Source organism: Columba livia, chromosome Z, assembly GCF_036013475.1.
Source record: "Columba livia isolate bColLiv1 breed racing homer chromosome Z, bColLiv1.pat.W.v2, whole genome shotgun sequence".
Taxonomy (NCBI): domain Eukaryota; kingdom Metazoa; phylum Chordata; class Aves; order Columbiformes; family Columbidae; genus Columba; species Columba livia.
Window position 1 is genome coordinate 11,314,253 of NC_088642.1, and position 16,513 is coordinate 11,330,765.

Here is a 16,513-nt window from a genome sequence, read left to right on the forward strand (position 1 = left end):
GATTAACGACACTGATTTAGAAGCTGGAAACCATAAAAACCAATGACAGAAATAACTTCACCTTCCAGCCACGGGTACTGCTTTGCCTCTGTCCCTTCAAGGATAGCCTTTTACTTCCAAATCTGGGCAAAGAAGTACTCTGAGGCACAGATGAACTTCCCTCTTAATCCTATCCTTTCTTATATACATAAAACAGGTCACAGAGCTTTCTGAGCTCTTCTAATCATTTTCAGTATTCTTCAAAGCATCTGGACCTCAGACCTGACACAATATCCAAAGACAGTCATATTGGCACATTTCAGATCCTATCACAGTGATCCCATCTTGGCTTCTATTCAGAGTTCCCCTGGCTGACGGGTGAGAACAGTGTCCTCCGGGAAGCAGCATTTTTTTTGGAGTACTGTCTGTACCAGTCCCCATTCAGGAGATGCAAAGATGAATCCTAGTGCCTGACAAGCAGATCTCATTGCGTTCATGAAAAAGAAATGGGAGAGAAGTAAGACTGCAAAACTTGGACCCAGCAGTCTGTGTCACAAAGACCACCAAGTACCCAGAACCTTTACATGCATAAAACATGTCCCTACTTTTTCTCTTGCAAGGGGAGACTCAGACCAGTCAGTTTCTGGCTATCTCCACATCCTTTCAGAGCGGTCTGCCTTCTCCCCCGAGATGTGGTAGAAGTACCCATGAAGGACACTGCTCTTCCTCACCTGCAGCAGCACCACTTGGCTGTCCACCATGCCTGGCTCCTTCTGGCTGTTGGGCTTTATACAGCGCACAAAGTGCGGGTTGGCAGAATACATCCTCTCCATGAGCACCATCAGGGAATGCTGGTGACGACAGAGAAAGATCAACAGTCCAGCAAGGCAAAGCGCTGCCAGAGCCCAGCATGCAATATGCCACAGCAAGAACTGTTTTCACACCCCACAACAACTTCCAAGGCTCTGATAACAACTGGGTCACTCTCACCATGATCAGCTGTGCTTGACACCCAGAAAAACCCCTGCTGACACGCTGGACGCTTTAACTATGCTTAGCAGCTTGGAAGCTCTCACTGAAATATCACTGCATTCATCTCAAGGGGCACTGCAGAGCAGCAATACTTTACCCGGAACTGAGCTCCAGCAGACTGTTTTCGTGTGCTGTTGAACTTGTTGTCTGCTCCTGGTATGATCTGAAATGAAACACAAGCAAAAGATCACCCCTGGAAGAAGTGCCTGATTGCCACCCAAAGAGCTCTGCTGGAAGGCAGATGGCAAAGAGGAGAGAGAACAGATTTTGAGGGCAGGAAGACAAGTTAAACATATCAACAGAAGCAAGCAGAAAACCTGGCAAAAAACAAAGAAGAAATTGTTGCAAGCAGTTTGCTGTCTGCTCTTATTTTCAACAAATTCCTGTCTGCTCTCATTTTAAGCCAGCTTCTCAAACAATAAATATAAATATGCCATCATTTATCTGTTGCCACGTGGACCTGAAATTCAATACCTTGGCTTTCACATGAGGCATCAGTGTCCCCGTCCTGGAGACAGTGGCTGGAAGAACAAAGACAATAGTTAATTTTGTACCTTTGCTTGCAATCAGGCACATCTAAACATTCAAGCCTCACTACACACACGAGTCTCCTACAAATACTGAATCACAGACAGGCATTACGTTTCATCATGTGGAAACAGAAGGAAAGAGCTAAAGAAAGTGGAAGAAAATGCACATATATGAAGCATACAAGGCAGGCAATATTATTTTCTGCCACTGAGAAGACAAGGCAATCAGGTTATTGAATAACACCATACGACCTTCAAAAGAAAAGTCATCAATGGGCATCTAACAACACAGAAAAAAAGTACAGATAGCAAATGGGAAGCTTACCAACAGCAGTCAACATGGGACATTATATAAAGTCAGAGAGCCTAAAACTAATTCACTGACAAGATGAAAAATTCAGGGAAGCTGATTTTACTGAAGGATCTAATGACAGTCTTGCACAACCTTGATGCAATGGTCTCATGTGAATCATAGAATCACAGATTGGCTGGGGCTGGAAGGGACCTCTGGATGTCATCTGGGCCAAACCCTTTGCTCAGTGGAGCCACCTGGAGCCAGCTGCCCAGGGCTGGACAACCGATCTGAGAACGTGTTATCTCTGCTGTTTGTGAACTTTTGAAGAGGTGGGACTCGACTCAAGTATCTTCAGTAACAGTGTGTAAGTGGTAAAGAAGAAAGATGCTCCTGAGCAGAAGAGCTGGAAAACACACTGGAGGATAGAAATTAAATTTGTCAGTTACTTGTAAGTCCCAGAAAGTGGCATGGACTGTACAGGACAAAAAAAATACGTAATTCTGCACCAGAAGCACTGTCTTCAGCCAGATAAATTCCAAGGAATCATCCATCTGACTATTCTTTAAATGTTTGCTTTCATAGAAGCCTTGGAGACTCTGAGGCTTCATCAATAACTGGAAACAGGGAGTGTACTGGTGGGGAAAAATATGCATGACCTCAGAGTTTTTTAACAAGTTGTCCCTGAAATACAAAGTGTGTTTGAAAACTGTAATCTCCTCACTCATTGCTTGTGGTTTGTGGCTATTTTCAGTGTGAAGAGCCAGAAGCTATGACCTTGTCCAGCTTCATTTCTAGACAAGAACAGAGCATATGGGAAGGGCCATTGGAGACAGACCTGCACTGGCCCTGGAGAAGACGGGCTATCTGATCTGAGAGAAGCCATCTGAGCAGGGAATAATTCTCTAGAAAAGGATACAACCTGCCTTGCTTTCTGGAGGAGAACAAACCCAGTATTTGCCAGCAGCCCCAGTCCGGGCTGCAGCTTTCCCAGAGTCTTTCTTGAGCTGCCGGCTGTGAAACATCCACAGCACATGAGCCTCATCCCCACATGCAGCTCCTGCCAGGGTGGGTCTTGATTCATGTGGGATGCTTTGTCATAGCGAAGGGACTTGCCTGTGAACAGGACACTGAGCAAGGGGGTGATGCTGTTGATGAAGAGCCCATGGACATTGGCTGGCAAGGTGTCTCTGTTCTTCTCTAGAAAGCCCTCAGCAGCATATTGTACCTGGAAGAAAGGGCAGCAAGTCACTAGGGCCAGCAGTGCCCCCAGGCTTGCTGTGAAAGCCACCTCCACAGCTTGCCAGGAGCAACTGTTAATACTGAATGTGCACTGGCTTGCACATGAATTCTGTACACTGTCTGCCACATGGATTTCGTAAATGCATATGCACGCCATTCGGATGCAAATCCTGTGTAACAAAACCCTGCAGATGGCACTGAGGCATCAGAACTCCAGAAGTGCAGCATAACACTGAGACATCCACCTTTTCTTGTTCTTCTTTTCCAGCCTGTTGTCATGCATCCTGTTGTTTCTCTTGCTCCCTTCCTTTCTCACCTCCAGCTTGCCACTCTCCTTGCTATGTTAGGTCTTAATTTTTGTAATAAAGAATGTCATCAGTAATAACTTAGTCAATGATGGTGAGATTAATTACTAAATTGCATATTACAATGACCTGAATTGTCATGTCTCCTCCTGCTCCAAAAATTATCTTCAATTAATTCAACGTATTTGGGCCAGTGTTTTCAAAACTGGTGGCAGTAAGGTTGCATGCAATAGTCCTACGCCTCAAGCTACTTAGACACCACTGAAAGTATAAATAAGCATCTCCACTTTCAAAACGTTAAGTACCTGCCTGCTCTCACTGTGTTCCTCAGTGTTTGCAATAAAATAGTGACTGCTGTGCCCTGGAACCCTGCAAGTAAAGGTAAAGCCTTTAGACTGACCTTTGGTGCTGCACAGTGGATGCAGGGCTTTTATTTTATAAGGGGCTATTTTAAGACTAGAGCTCCAACAGAATGACAATGAGTACAGCAGAATATTCTAATACCCTGTGCTTCCCAAAGGTAGCCCCACTTCCCTCAGGGGTCCTCTCTTCCTATACCTTCTACAGAAATCCCAGGGAATCCTTTTAGGCAAATCCCTGGAAACACATCACTCTGTTACTATCATTGTTGGACCATACACTCCTTAACATCAAGGCCTTATTTATCAGACAACATAAATACCCTCTCTTACATACGTTACAACAGTTTTCTTCTTGTAAACAGTACATACTTTTCCAGCATAGTGAGTGATGCTGAAGCCCAAAACACGGCCTCGGCCTGGCTGGAAGTGTAAATTTCCTTTGAAGGTGTTGTTTAGTTTATCCACAAATGTCTTATCAGTTGCCTGTAAGAAAGCAGATTTCATATTGAAACAACAAAGCTGCAACAGAGACCTGTTTAGGGCACACAGAGGCAAAATAAAGCATTATAAGTATCCTTGGCTGTGCAACAGTTTAGTACTGTACTCTCTCTTTGACTCTCCACAGGGATGCCAATATCATTAGAGTGTCCCCGATCCGGCTGTCCCATCTCATTAGTCATGGATGGGGACACCTCTGTCCATCCTGCTCTTTAAAGCCACACTCCAACATAAGAGCTCTCTCTGCAGCCCAGTTATTTATTGCTACATTCCCCCCCACTATTTTCTCTGCCCTCTAGCTCTTGCATACCTGTGGGAATGCACTCTGTTCATCCAGGAGAGACAGGAGCCCAAGTGGCTTGGCCAGAAGCAGATTCTGCGGGAAAAGGGACACATCACGCACATACAAAGCAGTACAGGGCATCCACTCCCACCTATGCTACCCTTTAAAGAGGTTTTTCCCAGATGCATCTCCTCCCCATGACAGAAACAGCAAGACTCTTCTCTCAGCTGGGTGGAGCAATTATCTTCTGCCAGCCCTCTCACTCACCAGAACAGGTTCATTATTGTTGAATGTGATAGTCTCCCAAGGCAGCTCTTCTTCCTTATAGGCAGACTGCTCCATCTGGAAAATGTGCTGAAACATAGAACAAAGCAGTTAGAGAGCCCAGCAGATTTGGCTAGACAACCCTGAACATCTTCCTTCCCACCCAGAACAGAGGACAGTGGTGTGGGTCTCTCACTCATGGCATGAGAGGCCCAAAATGAAACTGCTGTTCTGCATGCTCATCCTAAGCCTGTCAGTCACTGATGCTGGTGCATAAAGTGGGAACATTTATTGGAGTGTAACTGTCCCTGCTCTGCCAATTTTGGTCACTACTTGACCCTTCTACTTCTTCCTTCCCTGCTCCAGTGGCTCCCCTGCCGCAGCAGAGAAGGCTGCTGCTCTCTACCCTGCTTCACTAATCACCATTTCTGTCCCACCAGGCAATAGTTTTTCCCCAAGCTCTCCCTCACATGCCAGGTAGATCAGAGCTCTGTTTTCTCTGCCACAGAAGGTGAGATCACTCACAGCAGACTTACATGGTTGAAGAAGTGCTGCAGCTGCTCATTGGCCAAGTTTATGCAAAGCTGTTCGAAACGATTCACTGCAAAGTTTTCAAACCCAAAAATATCCAAGATACCTGAAAGAGAGAAGATGAGCATACCATGGAGACTGCAGACACCCACATACCCCAACACACAACTAAATCTTGCATCACCCAGCTTCTGTGGCACAGGGAAACCTCAGTCAAGTCACCAGTGCTACCTCTGCAATAATTCCCCTTGGAGAACTAGTTAGGAGAAGCCCCACTTCTACCCCTGCAAAGCCAGAGTGCTGCAGAACTACAGCTTTGTGGTTGCTTCAGACCAAAAAACTGCACAGAGCTGGTAAAGGCCCTACAGACTTCACGCTGCTGACAGGTACCTCCAACATGATCATGTCTTTGAAAATGGATCCCTGCACACAACCTCTGCGAAACCTCATATTGTGCCTTGACTTCGTTGTGGCTGAGAGGCAGGCATCTGAGGACAGAACAGGACCAAGGAAGCAGAACTCACCTATCTCCCCCAGTTCCACCTCAGGATCCACATTCTCAGCCAGCAGCTCATTGATCTTGCAAACGATCCAGCCAAATACTCGGCCATATGCCACCTTTGCAATGGAATCCCGAGCATCTGCACAGAGAGAACATCAGCAGCTCACTGAAGGGCTCCAAAGAGAGTAGGGAACACAGCACACAAGCTGGCTCAATACATTCACCTCTAGCAACAATGTCTAGTGGTTTATGAAGCTATTTTAAAGATCAGATAAACATTCAACATCAGCCTGACCATCCCTGCCCTCTGCATGCTCACCTGGAGCTTCCATTCCAAAAACCTCACAATATTTCTACAATATTAGATATGGCATGCTAGGGCACTTGTGAGACCATCTAAAATTGAAAATTTTATTTCCAAATAGGTCCAGCTATTTTTTAGAATATTCAGAGACTTTCTTCCCCTCTGCATGTCTACTGAGTATGGATCCCCCCACTGCTAAACCAAGCAAGACACTCCAAGTTGTACTTTGAAAATCAAATGGTTCTGTTCCTCCTAGCCCAGAGCTGCAAAGTGTTTAAATGCTGCAGGCAAGAGGAGGATGCAGTTGATGGAAAATTTGGTGACATTGAAGGAGACAAACTACTGTGTGATGAGAGGTATATATTTCGTTGTCTAGAGACATGCAAGAGAAGACATTTGGGAAACAGAACTAGCTAATTTCCCATTTCCAGGTTTGTTTTTTTTTTTTTTTTTCATTTATTTTAAGCAATATCCTAGAAATCCTGGGATTTAATGACTTTTATTTATTTTTTTAATATTTTATTTTAACTGAACCTTTTTGTGAAGATTATCTTGGATTATTTTATTTTCTTACTGACAGTGAAAATAACACCTTGCACTCACTACTTTAACATACTGTCGTTTCATCTCATTCCTTCCCCAATACTGTGCTATCTCATTGATTCTCTCAGTTATTTCTCCATTTACTACCTAGAACTCTGCACGCTGTCAGTACTCTGCAACAGGAGCCTTCCCATCTTTTGTAAAAATACCTACAATTTCCTTTTAGGCTGAACCGAGGGAAAAAGCAAAGCTAATTCCTTGGTATCTCATTTAACTGCTGCAGTCTCCTGGAGATCAAATAAAAGTGGCATTCATGGTTCTGTATGTTTGTAAGAGACTAAACAGATAAACATTGATATACTTGCCTCTGTGCAAGAGGAATGAAAGGGCACAGACAGACATCTTTGTTCCCAATAAGCTGCACATGTGTGGGGTTACGCTTCCAGCCAATATGGGTCAGTCTTTCTACCCAGCACATCTGCAATTCATTATGCTTCCTACCTTCTGCCTGTTGCTGGGTGTGAAAACGATGAATCTGCTCGCCTCGGGTCACCGACATCGTACAAATAAGGCATTTTAATAGTTCATCTTCTTGGACTCCAAACTGACCCTGGGAGAGAAGAAATAGATGAGGACAGTCAATAGTAAACCCTGATACTACTTGTGGGGATTGTATGTCCCTGTGTCTGTGCGACACCCAGTGTACTGGGGTCATGATTCAGATTAAGGCCTTTGAGCTCTACTGTAACATAAGCAGTAGTTAATATCTCGCAGCACTGAGCCAGATGCGGGCTCTGAGTGATCTGTGTGATATGAGTGATCTGCATGATCCCTGCAGTGTCCAGGCTCACTCTTGTGCTCTCTCTCAAATACTTTCTGTTTTGCTCTCCCAGTGCTTCCACCTTCCAGCTTCTTGGGGACCCACGCCAGTCCCTGCTGAAGTGTTTAATGACCTATCGAGCAGCACCAAACTGAGGTGACTGCAGATGCTAAGATGTTGGAACTTCAGCAGACACCAGAGTCACGCGAACCCACAAGAGACAGGAAACAATGGGAACTCAGAAACAACTGAACCCCTCAGTGATCAGTTTAACAGGAATTTTCCCCCTGTGGGCAAAAACAAGGAGCTGACTTTAAGAAGTAAGACAAAATAGAAGCTGGCTCTTGAACAGAGTAGGTGGTTGTTTCAGGTATGGCATATTATAGAAGGGAAAGAGCGAAAAAGATGGGGTGAAACCAGAAACTAAGAGTGCTGAGATTTCAAACAGGTCAAAATAAACAGATATAGAAAAGGCAGAAGTATGTTACACTTCCCTGTTCTGTGTTGTTAACAAAGCAGGGTAATATATCATCCCATATAATAAAAATGGGATGGCCTTGGAGAATATATACTTCTTGATCTGTGATAATTTCATGTGAAATACTAGCAAGTTTAATTTCCTGACAACCAACGAAAACCAGAATTTCTTCAAGTCATCATCACACTTAGTAACATACAACATTTGATTTTAAAAGTATTGCGTTGTATGATATCAACAAGGCACATGTGATATTGCCATGTGCAAGACACGGGTTCTGGACACACAAGAAAGAGAAGCTGGGAAGTATCTCTCTGGGCATGAATAGCAGTGAACACAAACACAGTCACGGGGCCACACTGAGCATTTCTGGAAAAACTGCTTGTTTTTCAGGAGCCTTCACACTCTGAAGCAGGAACAGCTCCTGCAGTCACACTGCCAGTGGGAACCAGCACCATATCCATAGGTTTCTATCAGCTCTTGTCACTCACCGCTGCAGCCTTCAGCCATCCCCGTGAGGCTTCACTCACTTTTACAGACCCATTGCTCTCCTCAGGCTCAAAGGTCACATTGCCCAGAGACAACACACCAGCCAAGATTGCCTGCATGTCCACTTGCTCCTAAAACACACAAGAAGGGTGACTGGAAACCTATCAGCATGTAACATGTATAATGGGAGGTCCAAGAAGTTGGAGAGGGGAGGGAAAGGCACAGGCAGCCTCTAGGAAAAGGCTCCACACAAAGTCTGACAGACTCAGGTGGTTTGGAAGCAACACGAAAAACCCAGAGAGGAGACAAATAGGACTGAGCCTCAAAAGAGCAGTCAGAAAGAAACCCTATGCCTGAAGGAAGCACAGATGGAAATTGATGACCCCAGAACTGACCTGTTCTTGGAAGCCCACCATGTCAAGGGCATTGCACACCTCTTGGTATTTGTGCTTCCAGCGCTGAGCTACATCCTGTGTACCAAACCATCCACTTATGTACCTGAGAAAGTGTATATCCCATACAAAACTGTCACACAATCAGCACAGCAAGTGAACAGGAAAAAAGCAGATCAGCAGCAGTGGAGACATGAGAAATACACTCTTCCAAGGTAATGCATCAAAGAAGAGACTCCAGATCACCCAGCTTCCAGGATGACCCATAAGATCTCTTCACGTAGCTCCATTCAGATCCCACTCCAGCTTCCATTAATTTGTTGACCTGTGCCAGGCTCCACAGGTAGGGCCACATGGGCTTTATTATGTTGTTTTCCCCTTTCCCCACCCATCACGAAGACTGAATTAGGGTCTGCCTTTGAAATACCTGTAGAGTGAAGGATCCAATAGCCCATACATGTCCTTCTCCTCTGAAGAGAGTCCAGCAAACATGTAGTAGAAGATGTGGAAATTCCTCTCCCCTGCATCCTGTTGCACTACCCGTGACTTCTCTAACAGGTACTCGCTCAGCTTTGCACCTCTCACTGCACACAAGAAAGTGACAGGGTAAACTTTGGGGACATGAGGCTGATTGAGCTGTCCTGCATCTCGTCTTTGGTGATAGAAGCATGGAATTGTCTAACTTTTTACGTGCAACACCCTCTAGGCTGCCCAGCAACCTAGAGGTGGGCTTCTCCATGCTTCCCATCATCCTAGATAAGGTGTCTGCTCACCACTTTTAGCAGCAACCAAGGCTTCTGGCACCACAGAGTATTCCTGATGCTTCCCCTGCACTGTCACCCCCATATCTTTCGTGTACCTCCACAATGTCCAAACCCAGGTCTTATCCTACAGCGCAAGATTTTACTTAATTGCACACATTCGCACAGGAAGTCAGGTATTAAAGTTTAACCCTCCACAAATTCTGGCTACTCAGTCCACTCCCTGCAGTGCCTAACCACCCCCCAAACTAGTAATTTCAAATACTGCTCTTGACTTTACCTGTGTTATTCTGGAAACGCAGCTGTATGTATTTTCCAAAGCGGCTGCTGTTGTCATTCATCACAGTCTGAGCATTGCCAAAAGCTTCAAGCAATGGATTTACCTAAAGCAAATAAACAAATAGAACAAGCACTCCTTAAATTAAGTGATTCAACCTAACTTACCCAGAAAAGTTTAACTTTAGCGTTCAGTATTTAGCAGTCAGTTGGAATAGGAACCACTCCATGAATACTCAAGAGCACCTATTTTTATCAGACCCTGGATAAAGGAACTGAGAGAGGCAAATATAACGAAGACCAGGCAGCACGAGATTACTGAAAATAAGCACAATCAAACGGATTTGATCTCAGTAAAATCATTTGACTTATTTGTTAAAATATAAGGTTGGTATAACAGATTTACACAAAGCATCTGACATGACCACTAGATAATCTGATAGCTATACTACAACAATAAGCAAGGTAAATATGGCCCTCAGTAGCTACTGAAATTTGTAGACAGCATAAGGCTCAGGACAGTGAATTATAAAGAAACTAAGAGAAAAATCAGATCAGCTTGGCAAACTGGATACAAATAAGGTCAGACGAGAGTTTTTTCATATTTGATCAAAGAATGCCAGCTGACTGGAAGAAGGATGATTTAGGGTGCATGCTGGGCAATCTGCTGAACACAGCTTTACAGCATGACACTGTAACCCCAAAAGGGATAACTCAGCCCTTGAATGTATCTACAGGAACCAAATAAGATGACTATTATTTCTTCTGTCACCTCTAGGTTTTCCAAAGGCAGCTCACCTGAAGTGAACTTTTCACAGAATGTCCTGAGTTGGAAGGGACCCACAAAGATCATCAAGCCCAGCTCCTGTCCCTGCACAGGACAAGCCCCAAAATCACACCATGTGTCTGACAATGTTGCCCAGTCTCTTCTTGAACACTGTCAGGCTTGGGGCTGTGACACCTCCCTGGGGAGCCTGTTCCAGTGTCCAGCACCCCCTGGGTGAAGAACCTTTTCCTCATGTCCAACCTGAACCTCCCCTGGCACATCTTCCTGCCATTCCCTCGGGCTCTGTCATTGGTCACCAGAGAGAAAAGATCAGGCCCTGCCCCTCCTCCTTGAAACTTCTGTTTCCAGTGGACGAACTGCAGGCTGGGTACAAGCATTGCCAGTCAAGTCTTTCAGGGTCCATTAGGCCAGGCACTACACCGAGCAAACACAGCTATCCTGCTTCCTGAACCTGCTCAAGTCAGTCTGGTGGTGCGACCCACGCCAGCTCTAAGCGCAGCCAGCAGGCCTATCAACGCCATGTTCCCACAATGGAGCATGGGCACTCAGCTCAGATCTACCATGAATGACACCACACTGAAATAATATGCTATTCCAGAGCCCAAAGCATCCCACAGTGTTTACATGGTAAGGTTTTGGTAGCTGGGGGTGCTACAGGGGTGGTTTCTGTGAGAAGATGCTAGCAGGTCCTCCCATGTCTGACATGGAACCAGCTCCAGCTGGCTCCAAGGCAGAGCTGCCACCTGACCAAAGCTGAGCCCATGAGCGGCAGTGGTAGTGCCTCTGGGACAACATATTTAAGAAGTGTAAAAAACTGCTGTGCAACAGTAGCCAGAAGAGAGGAGAATATGTGAGAGAAACAACCCTGCAGACACCAAGGTCAGTGGAGAAAGAGGACAAGGTGCTCCATGTGCCGGAGCAGATTCCCCAGCAGCCCATGGTGCAGACCACGGTGAGGCCGGCTGTCTGTCTGCAGCTCATGGAGGTCCATGGTGGAGCAGATCTCAACCAGCAGCCTGGGGAGGACCCCACAATGGGGCACAGCAATGCTCAAAGGAGCCGTGATCCTGTGGACAGCCGGTGCTGGACCAGGCTCCTGGCAGGAGCTGTGGTCCCATGCAGACAGGAGCCCGGGCTAGAGCAGGTTTGCTGGCACGACTTGTGACCCCGTGGAGGACCCAGGCTGGAGCACTCTGTTCCTGAAGAACTACAGCCCGTGGGAAAGACCAACACTGAAGAAGTTCATGGTGGACTGTCTGCCGTGGGAGGAACCCCACACCAGAGCAAGGGAAGAGGGTGAGGAGGAAGGAACAGCAGAGAGAACGTGTAAAAAGTGACCACAACCACCATTGCCCGTCCACCTCAGCTGCTCGGGGGGAGGAGGCAGAGAAACCAGCAGTGAAGTTGAACACAGAAGATGGGGTAAGTGGAGGGAAGATATTTTAAGATTTGTTCTTATTTCTCATTATCCTACTCTGTTGGATACTGGCAATAAATTAAATTAATTTTCCCCAAGTTACGTCTGTTTTGCCCATAACGGTAAACGCTGGGTGATGACCCTGTCCTTATCTCAATCCACAGGCCTTTTGTCATATTTTTCTCCCCCTGTTCAGCTGACAAAGGGGAGTGGTAGAGCAGCTTGGTGGATGCCTGGTGTCCAGCTTAAGTTAACCCACCGCACACCGAAAGATCTCTCTGGTTCTATGGGAAACCTGAAAACACAGAGTTTAAAATTAAGTAGTCCAAGAACTCATTCTGCTTGATCTATTATACAAAGTGTTAAGATATGATTTGCTCAAAAAATCCCACAACTCCTTTGGGAGCAATTTGAGTAGAAATAGTTCAAACCAAAGAGACAAATATGTCTCAAAATCAGCTGGCAAAGGTATATGAAAATAGCAAAGACGAAGTTAGTCAGTTAGCAGGTATGTGCCTGATGGTAAGAATAAGTAGGCAAGGAAAGATGACTGAAGGCTGCATGGATTCTCCATCCCTGTGTATCATTAAATTAAGACCCCTTTTTCTAATAAAACTCCTTGTTTTGCCTCAGACAGAAAATTATTCAGAAAAATGTCCTTAATCCCTTGTCAAAGAGAACATGATAAACGATCTCAATAGTTTTCTGTCATTTAAGATACCACTACATTCCCAGCAAACAGAATTACTGACCTACCAACCTTCTAATTTGTGGTCAGCTGTTTCACCATCCTTACCCACTGTATTCTTATGTATCCCATGTTTTGCTCCCTGAGTTCCAGTGGTGATTCATCAGCAGGCTTTCTGAGCCCTCTGCAAGCTGCCTTGCAGCAGTGTTGGTTCTGTATCTACAAGCACCATCGTGCAAAGACCTACCTGAAGGATCTGCTGCTCCAGCTGTGAGTTGCCTTTGCATAGGTTCATTATGTGCTGCAACAATAGCTTCGTACTTTCTGTTTTCCCTGCGCCGCTCTCTCCACTGCCAAGAAAAAGCGAAGGAAATTCCAGCAGCCATAAAGTATATTTGTGCTGTCCCCTATGTCCTCGTGCCCTATTGCTTGAGAGTGCTCTCTTGCCCAAGAGTTTCACAACTTTCTCAGCTGTGCTATGTATGTGAGCACAAACTTGCACACAGCTTCACACAGTGGGTCCCATGAGGCCCTGGTCCCTTCCCAAGGGGAATATTTCCCCATCTTCAAGGGAGTACAGATACACCCCATGCCATAACTTCTGGATGGGGTGAACAGGACAGGCCATTTGCTCTGTTTCTTAGGAAGAAAATACACCTAACTTCCGGAACACAACCTCCTTCAAAAGTGATCTGACACACTGATTACACCAGATATTGTAGAGTCAACAGCTTCCTTGTTCTTCAAAGAGACCTTCCCCATCCACCTTATATCCACAACAGAGTACTGATCTTGAGATACCGGGGCAATCACACATTTACATGCCTCAGCCAGCTGAGAACACGAACACAGTGCTGCAGAGCTGCCCGCAAACCCGCTGCGGTGCACGTCACTCTGCCGTCACATGTGCCCGCACCTCCGCCTTCAAGTCAAACAAGCAGCACTTGGAAAGCACAGTTTCCCCTGCCCTGGGAGGAGGAACGTACAATCAGTGAGACAACGTGTCCTTGACTGACAACATCATACCGGCAGAGAACTTCAGAGCATGCACAGAAACACAAAAATGCAGGAAATGCAAAGTTGTACTTGAGGGCAGGTCTCTATTTCCAAACCCGACCTTTGAGCATCTGGTGTGGCTTTACTGCTTCGTAGCTCCAGGTGGCTCCACACTTGAATCAAGTATGTGTCACAGGTGGCTAAAGATCTCAAATACTACAACAGGTACCTGATCTGAATTATAGATCACCATCACCATCTGAATAGGCACAAACAAAATAAGATCGTTTTTCCAGTTGAGAACGTGCTGCTCAGACAGCACCCCTGCTCAGTATATAGGATTTTTTTTTCTTTCAGTGATTTCCTTCTTCCACAAAAGCACTATTAGTCATCACTCCCACGGTTCAAGCTTGTCCCTGCACCCTCCAACAACAGCTTCACCAGAACTGCAAACAGCATACAGTTCCAGATGTGTAATTGCCCCAGGCTGTGAAGAAAAGCAAAGTCATCACCAGGAGACCTAAGTGCTGTACCACAGCACATGCAGGCTGTGACTAGTGTCCCCTGGGACAGGGAAGGCAAGAGGAGACAGTGGAATTCACAGCAGAAGACAACTTGATTGCAGTATCACCTGGAGGCAGATGCTGTGTTCAGTGCCAGCCTCTGAAACATGCCATCCAGATACCCCACATTAACTTGGGGAGACAAAAGAGACCACAAAGAATAATAAAGCCTGGTGCAACTCCACGCTGTTCTGATGAACTGTGGTCTAACAGGAGTGACTTTCACTTCCCCATTCGCGACAACTTTGCTCTTGCCATGTAATCTTATTAATGAGTGTTTCACCACTCACAGAGAGCAAAATCATGAACTTCCTGTGACAGCAACACACAGACCAGTTAACAGGGTTGCAAGATGCACAAAAGTAGTTCAGACTCTCATCTCTGAGACCACAAACTGCTGGTGGAAAACACTGACTGCTGACTTCTTGGCAAATACCCACAGGTTACTCTTTCTTCTCTTCCATTTCCCAAGACAAATACTATGGCTGTTTTCCATCCGTAAGAGCCCTACCAGCAGCACCTCTTCCACCTGCTAACTCCATTGCTACCATTTCATGGTAGCACTTCAGGTAACACACAGGAACTGATGGCTTGCAGGCTAGAGAAATGAGTAGGGCTGGACCCTCAAGGTCAGCTCGCTGTCCCACCACAGCACCCAGCAATGATTCAGCAAGTTATTTGCACACTGTGTAGACTGAAAATACTGATAAAATGATCAGAAGGCCAATATAAAGAAAGAAATATTAAATCAAACAAGCTGGAAATTATCGTTTCAACTGAAATGATATTTGAAGTGTTCTCTATGATACCAAGTACAGGCAGTTAGTATTTTGAGGCTTTCTCCTTGATGCTGTTAGAAACCCTCTGCTAGTTGATGCTGTTTGAGGTTTTCTCTACTAGTTGATGCTCCTTGCTACCCTGCACAGCTTCAGCAGAACAATAGTGACATCCTGGAGTGAAATGCTCGTGACACTGGTATGCTCTTCAATTACAAGAGGCTATTTTTTCCCTTTCTAGTGCAAAGAACTGCCCATGACAACAAGATTTTCCCTGACCAGATTCTTAGAGGTCTTAGGGCAAAAAGCGTTTGTTTTCCTTTCTGCTGTTCCTTGGTTACACACGGGAAGCTCCACTTTGGAAAAACAGGTTCTTTTAATTATAGAATTGTAGAATAGTTTGGGTTGGAAGGTACCTTCAAAGGTCATCTAGTCCAACCCCCCTGAAATGAGCGGGGACATCTTCACCCAGATCAGGTTGCTCTGAGCCCTGTCCAGCCTGGCCCTGGATGTCTCCAGGGATGGGGCATCGAACACCTCTCTGGGCAACCTGGGCCAGTGTGTCACCATCCTCAGTGTAAAACATTTCTTCCTCATGTCCAGCCTGAATCTCCCCTTTTAGTTTAAAACCATTACTCCTTATCCAACTGTAACAGGCCCCACTAACAAGGCTGTCCCCTTTATTACAGCAGTTGCAGTGGGAGTTGTTTCTCCTAAGAAGAGCACTCTACGGCTTTCCCCAGGGCTGGATAAATCTTTCCAGTGACACCTCCCTTCAGCAGCAAACCAGACACATTTAGGTGTGTTACCAGCATCGGCAGCTGAGCTGCTCCCCAAAATCCAGCTTTGTTTATCACATGCTTTTGTTTGTGATGTGCCCACTGCCCTGTCTGGAAAGCGGACAGGTCGGGCAGAGCGATGCGTTACAAGCACGGCTGGGTTCTGACTCACTGGAGAACAGCTTCGATGGAAACTTCAGCGGGGAGAGCCCGCTGGCTGCAACCTGGACCCCGCACCTCTGCCCGGCTCCGGGGAGCCCCCAGCACGCCCCGGGCACTCCCCCAGCCCTCACCTGATGACGATGCACTGGTTCTGGGGCCCGCCGCCCCGGCGGCCCAGCATGGCGTGGTAGGCCCGGCTGGCCACGGCGAAGATGTGGGGCGGCAGCATGCCCGTCTGGTGGTGCCGGTACCGCTCGGCGACCTGCGGGGGAAGCGGTGGCGGAGCGGTGGGGAAGGGGCCGAGGGGCGGCGGGGCCCGGCCGGCGGGGTCCGCGGGGACTCACCTCTCTCCCATACAGCGGCAGCGGCTGGAAGGGGTTCATGGCGATGAGGATGTCCCCGATGTCGGTCTGGCGGAGAGGGGAGAGCCCGTCAGCCGAGCTCCCACCGCCGCCCCCCGCC

The 16,513-nt window shown here is 46.5% G+C and overlaps 1 protein-coding gene across 1 annotated transcript in view; it reads right to left on the minus strand.

The window, feature by feature from the left end:
- Nucleotides 1-16,513, minus strand: part of LOC102096867 (myosin-IIIb-like) — a 28,372-nt gene that overhangs the window by 11,646 nt on the left and 213 nt on the right. The window contains exons 2-18 of the mRNA XM_065047199.1: nucleotides 16,396-16,461; nucleotides 16,183-16,313; nucleotides 13,023-13,125; nucleotides 9,888-9,990; nucleotides 9,274-9,430; nucleotides 8,850-8,952; nucleotides 8,457-8,585; nucleotides 7,169-7,277; nucleotides 5,843-5,959; nucleotides 5,324-5,424; nucleotides 4,791-4,877; nucleotides 4,551-4,616; nucleotides 4,112-4,225; nucleotides 2,950-3,061; nucleotides 1,486-1,532; nucleotides 1,109-1,174; nucleotides 711-830 (exon numbers count right to left, since the gene is read on the minus strand). Of these exons, the coding sequence (XP_064903271.1) occupies nucleotides 711-830; nucleotides 1,109-1,174; nucleotides 1,486-1,532; nucleotides 2,950-3,061; nucleotides 4,112-4,225; nucleotides 4,551-4,616; nucleotides 4,791-4,877; nucleotides 5,324-5,424; nucleotides 5,843-5,959; nucleotides 7,169-7,277; nucleotides 8,457-8,585; nucleotides 8,850-8,952; nucleotides 9,274-9,430; nucleotides 9,888-9,990; nucleotides 13,023-13,125; nucleotides 16,183-16,313; nucleotides 16,396-16,461 (1,731 nt within the window). The remainder of the gene's footprint in view (nucleotides 1-710; nucleotides 831-1,108; nucleotides 1,175-1,485; nucleotides 1,533-2,949; nucleotides 3,062-4,111; nucleotides 4,226-4,550; nucleotides 4,617-4,790; nucleotides 4,878-5,323; nucleotides 5,425-5,842; nucleotides 5,960-7,168; nucleotides 7,278-8,456; nucleotides 8,586-8,849; nucleotides 8,953-9,273; nucleotides 9,431-9,887; nucleotides 9,991-13,022; nucleotides 13,126-16,182; nucleotides 16,314-16,395; nucleotides 16,462-16,513) is intronic.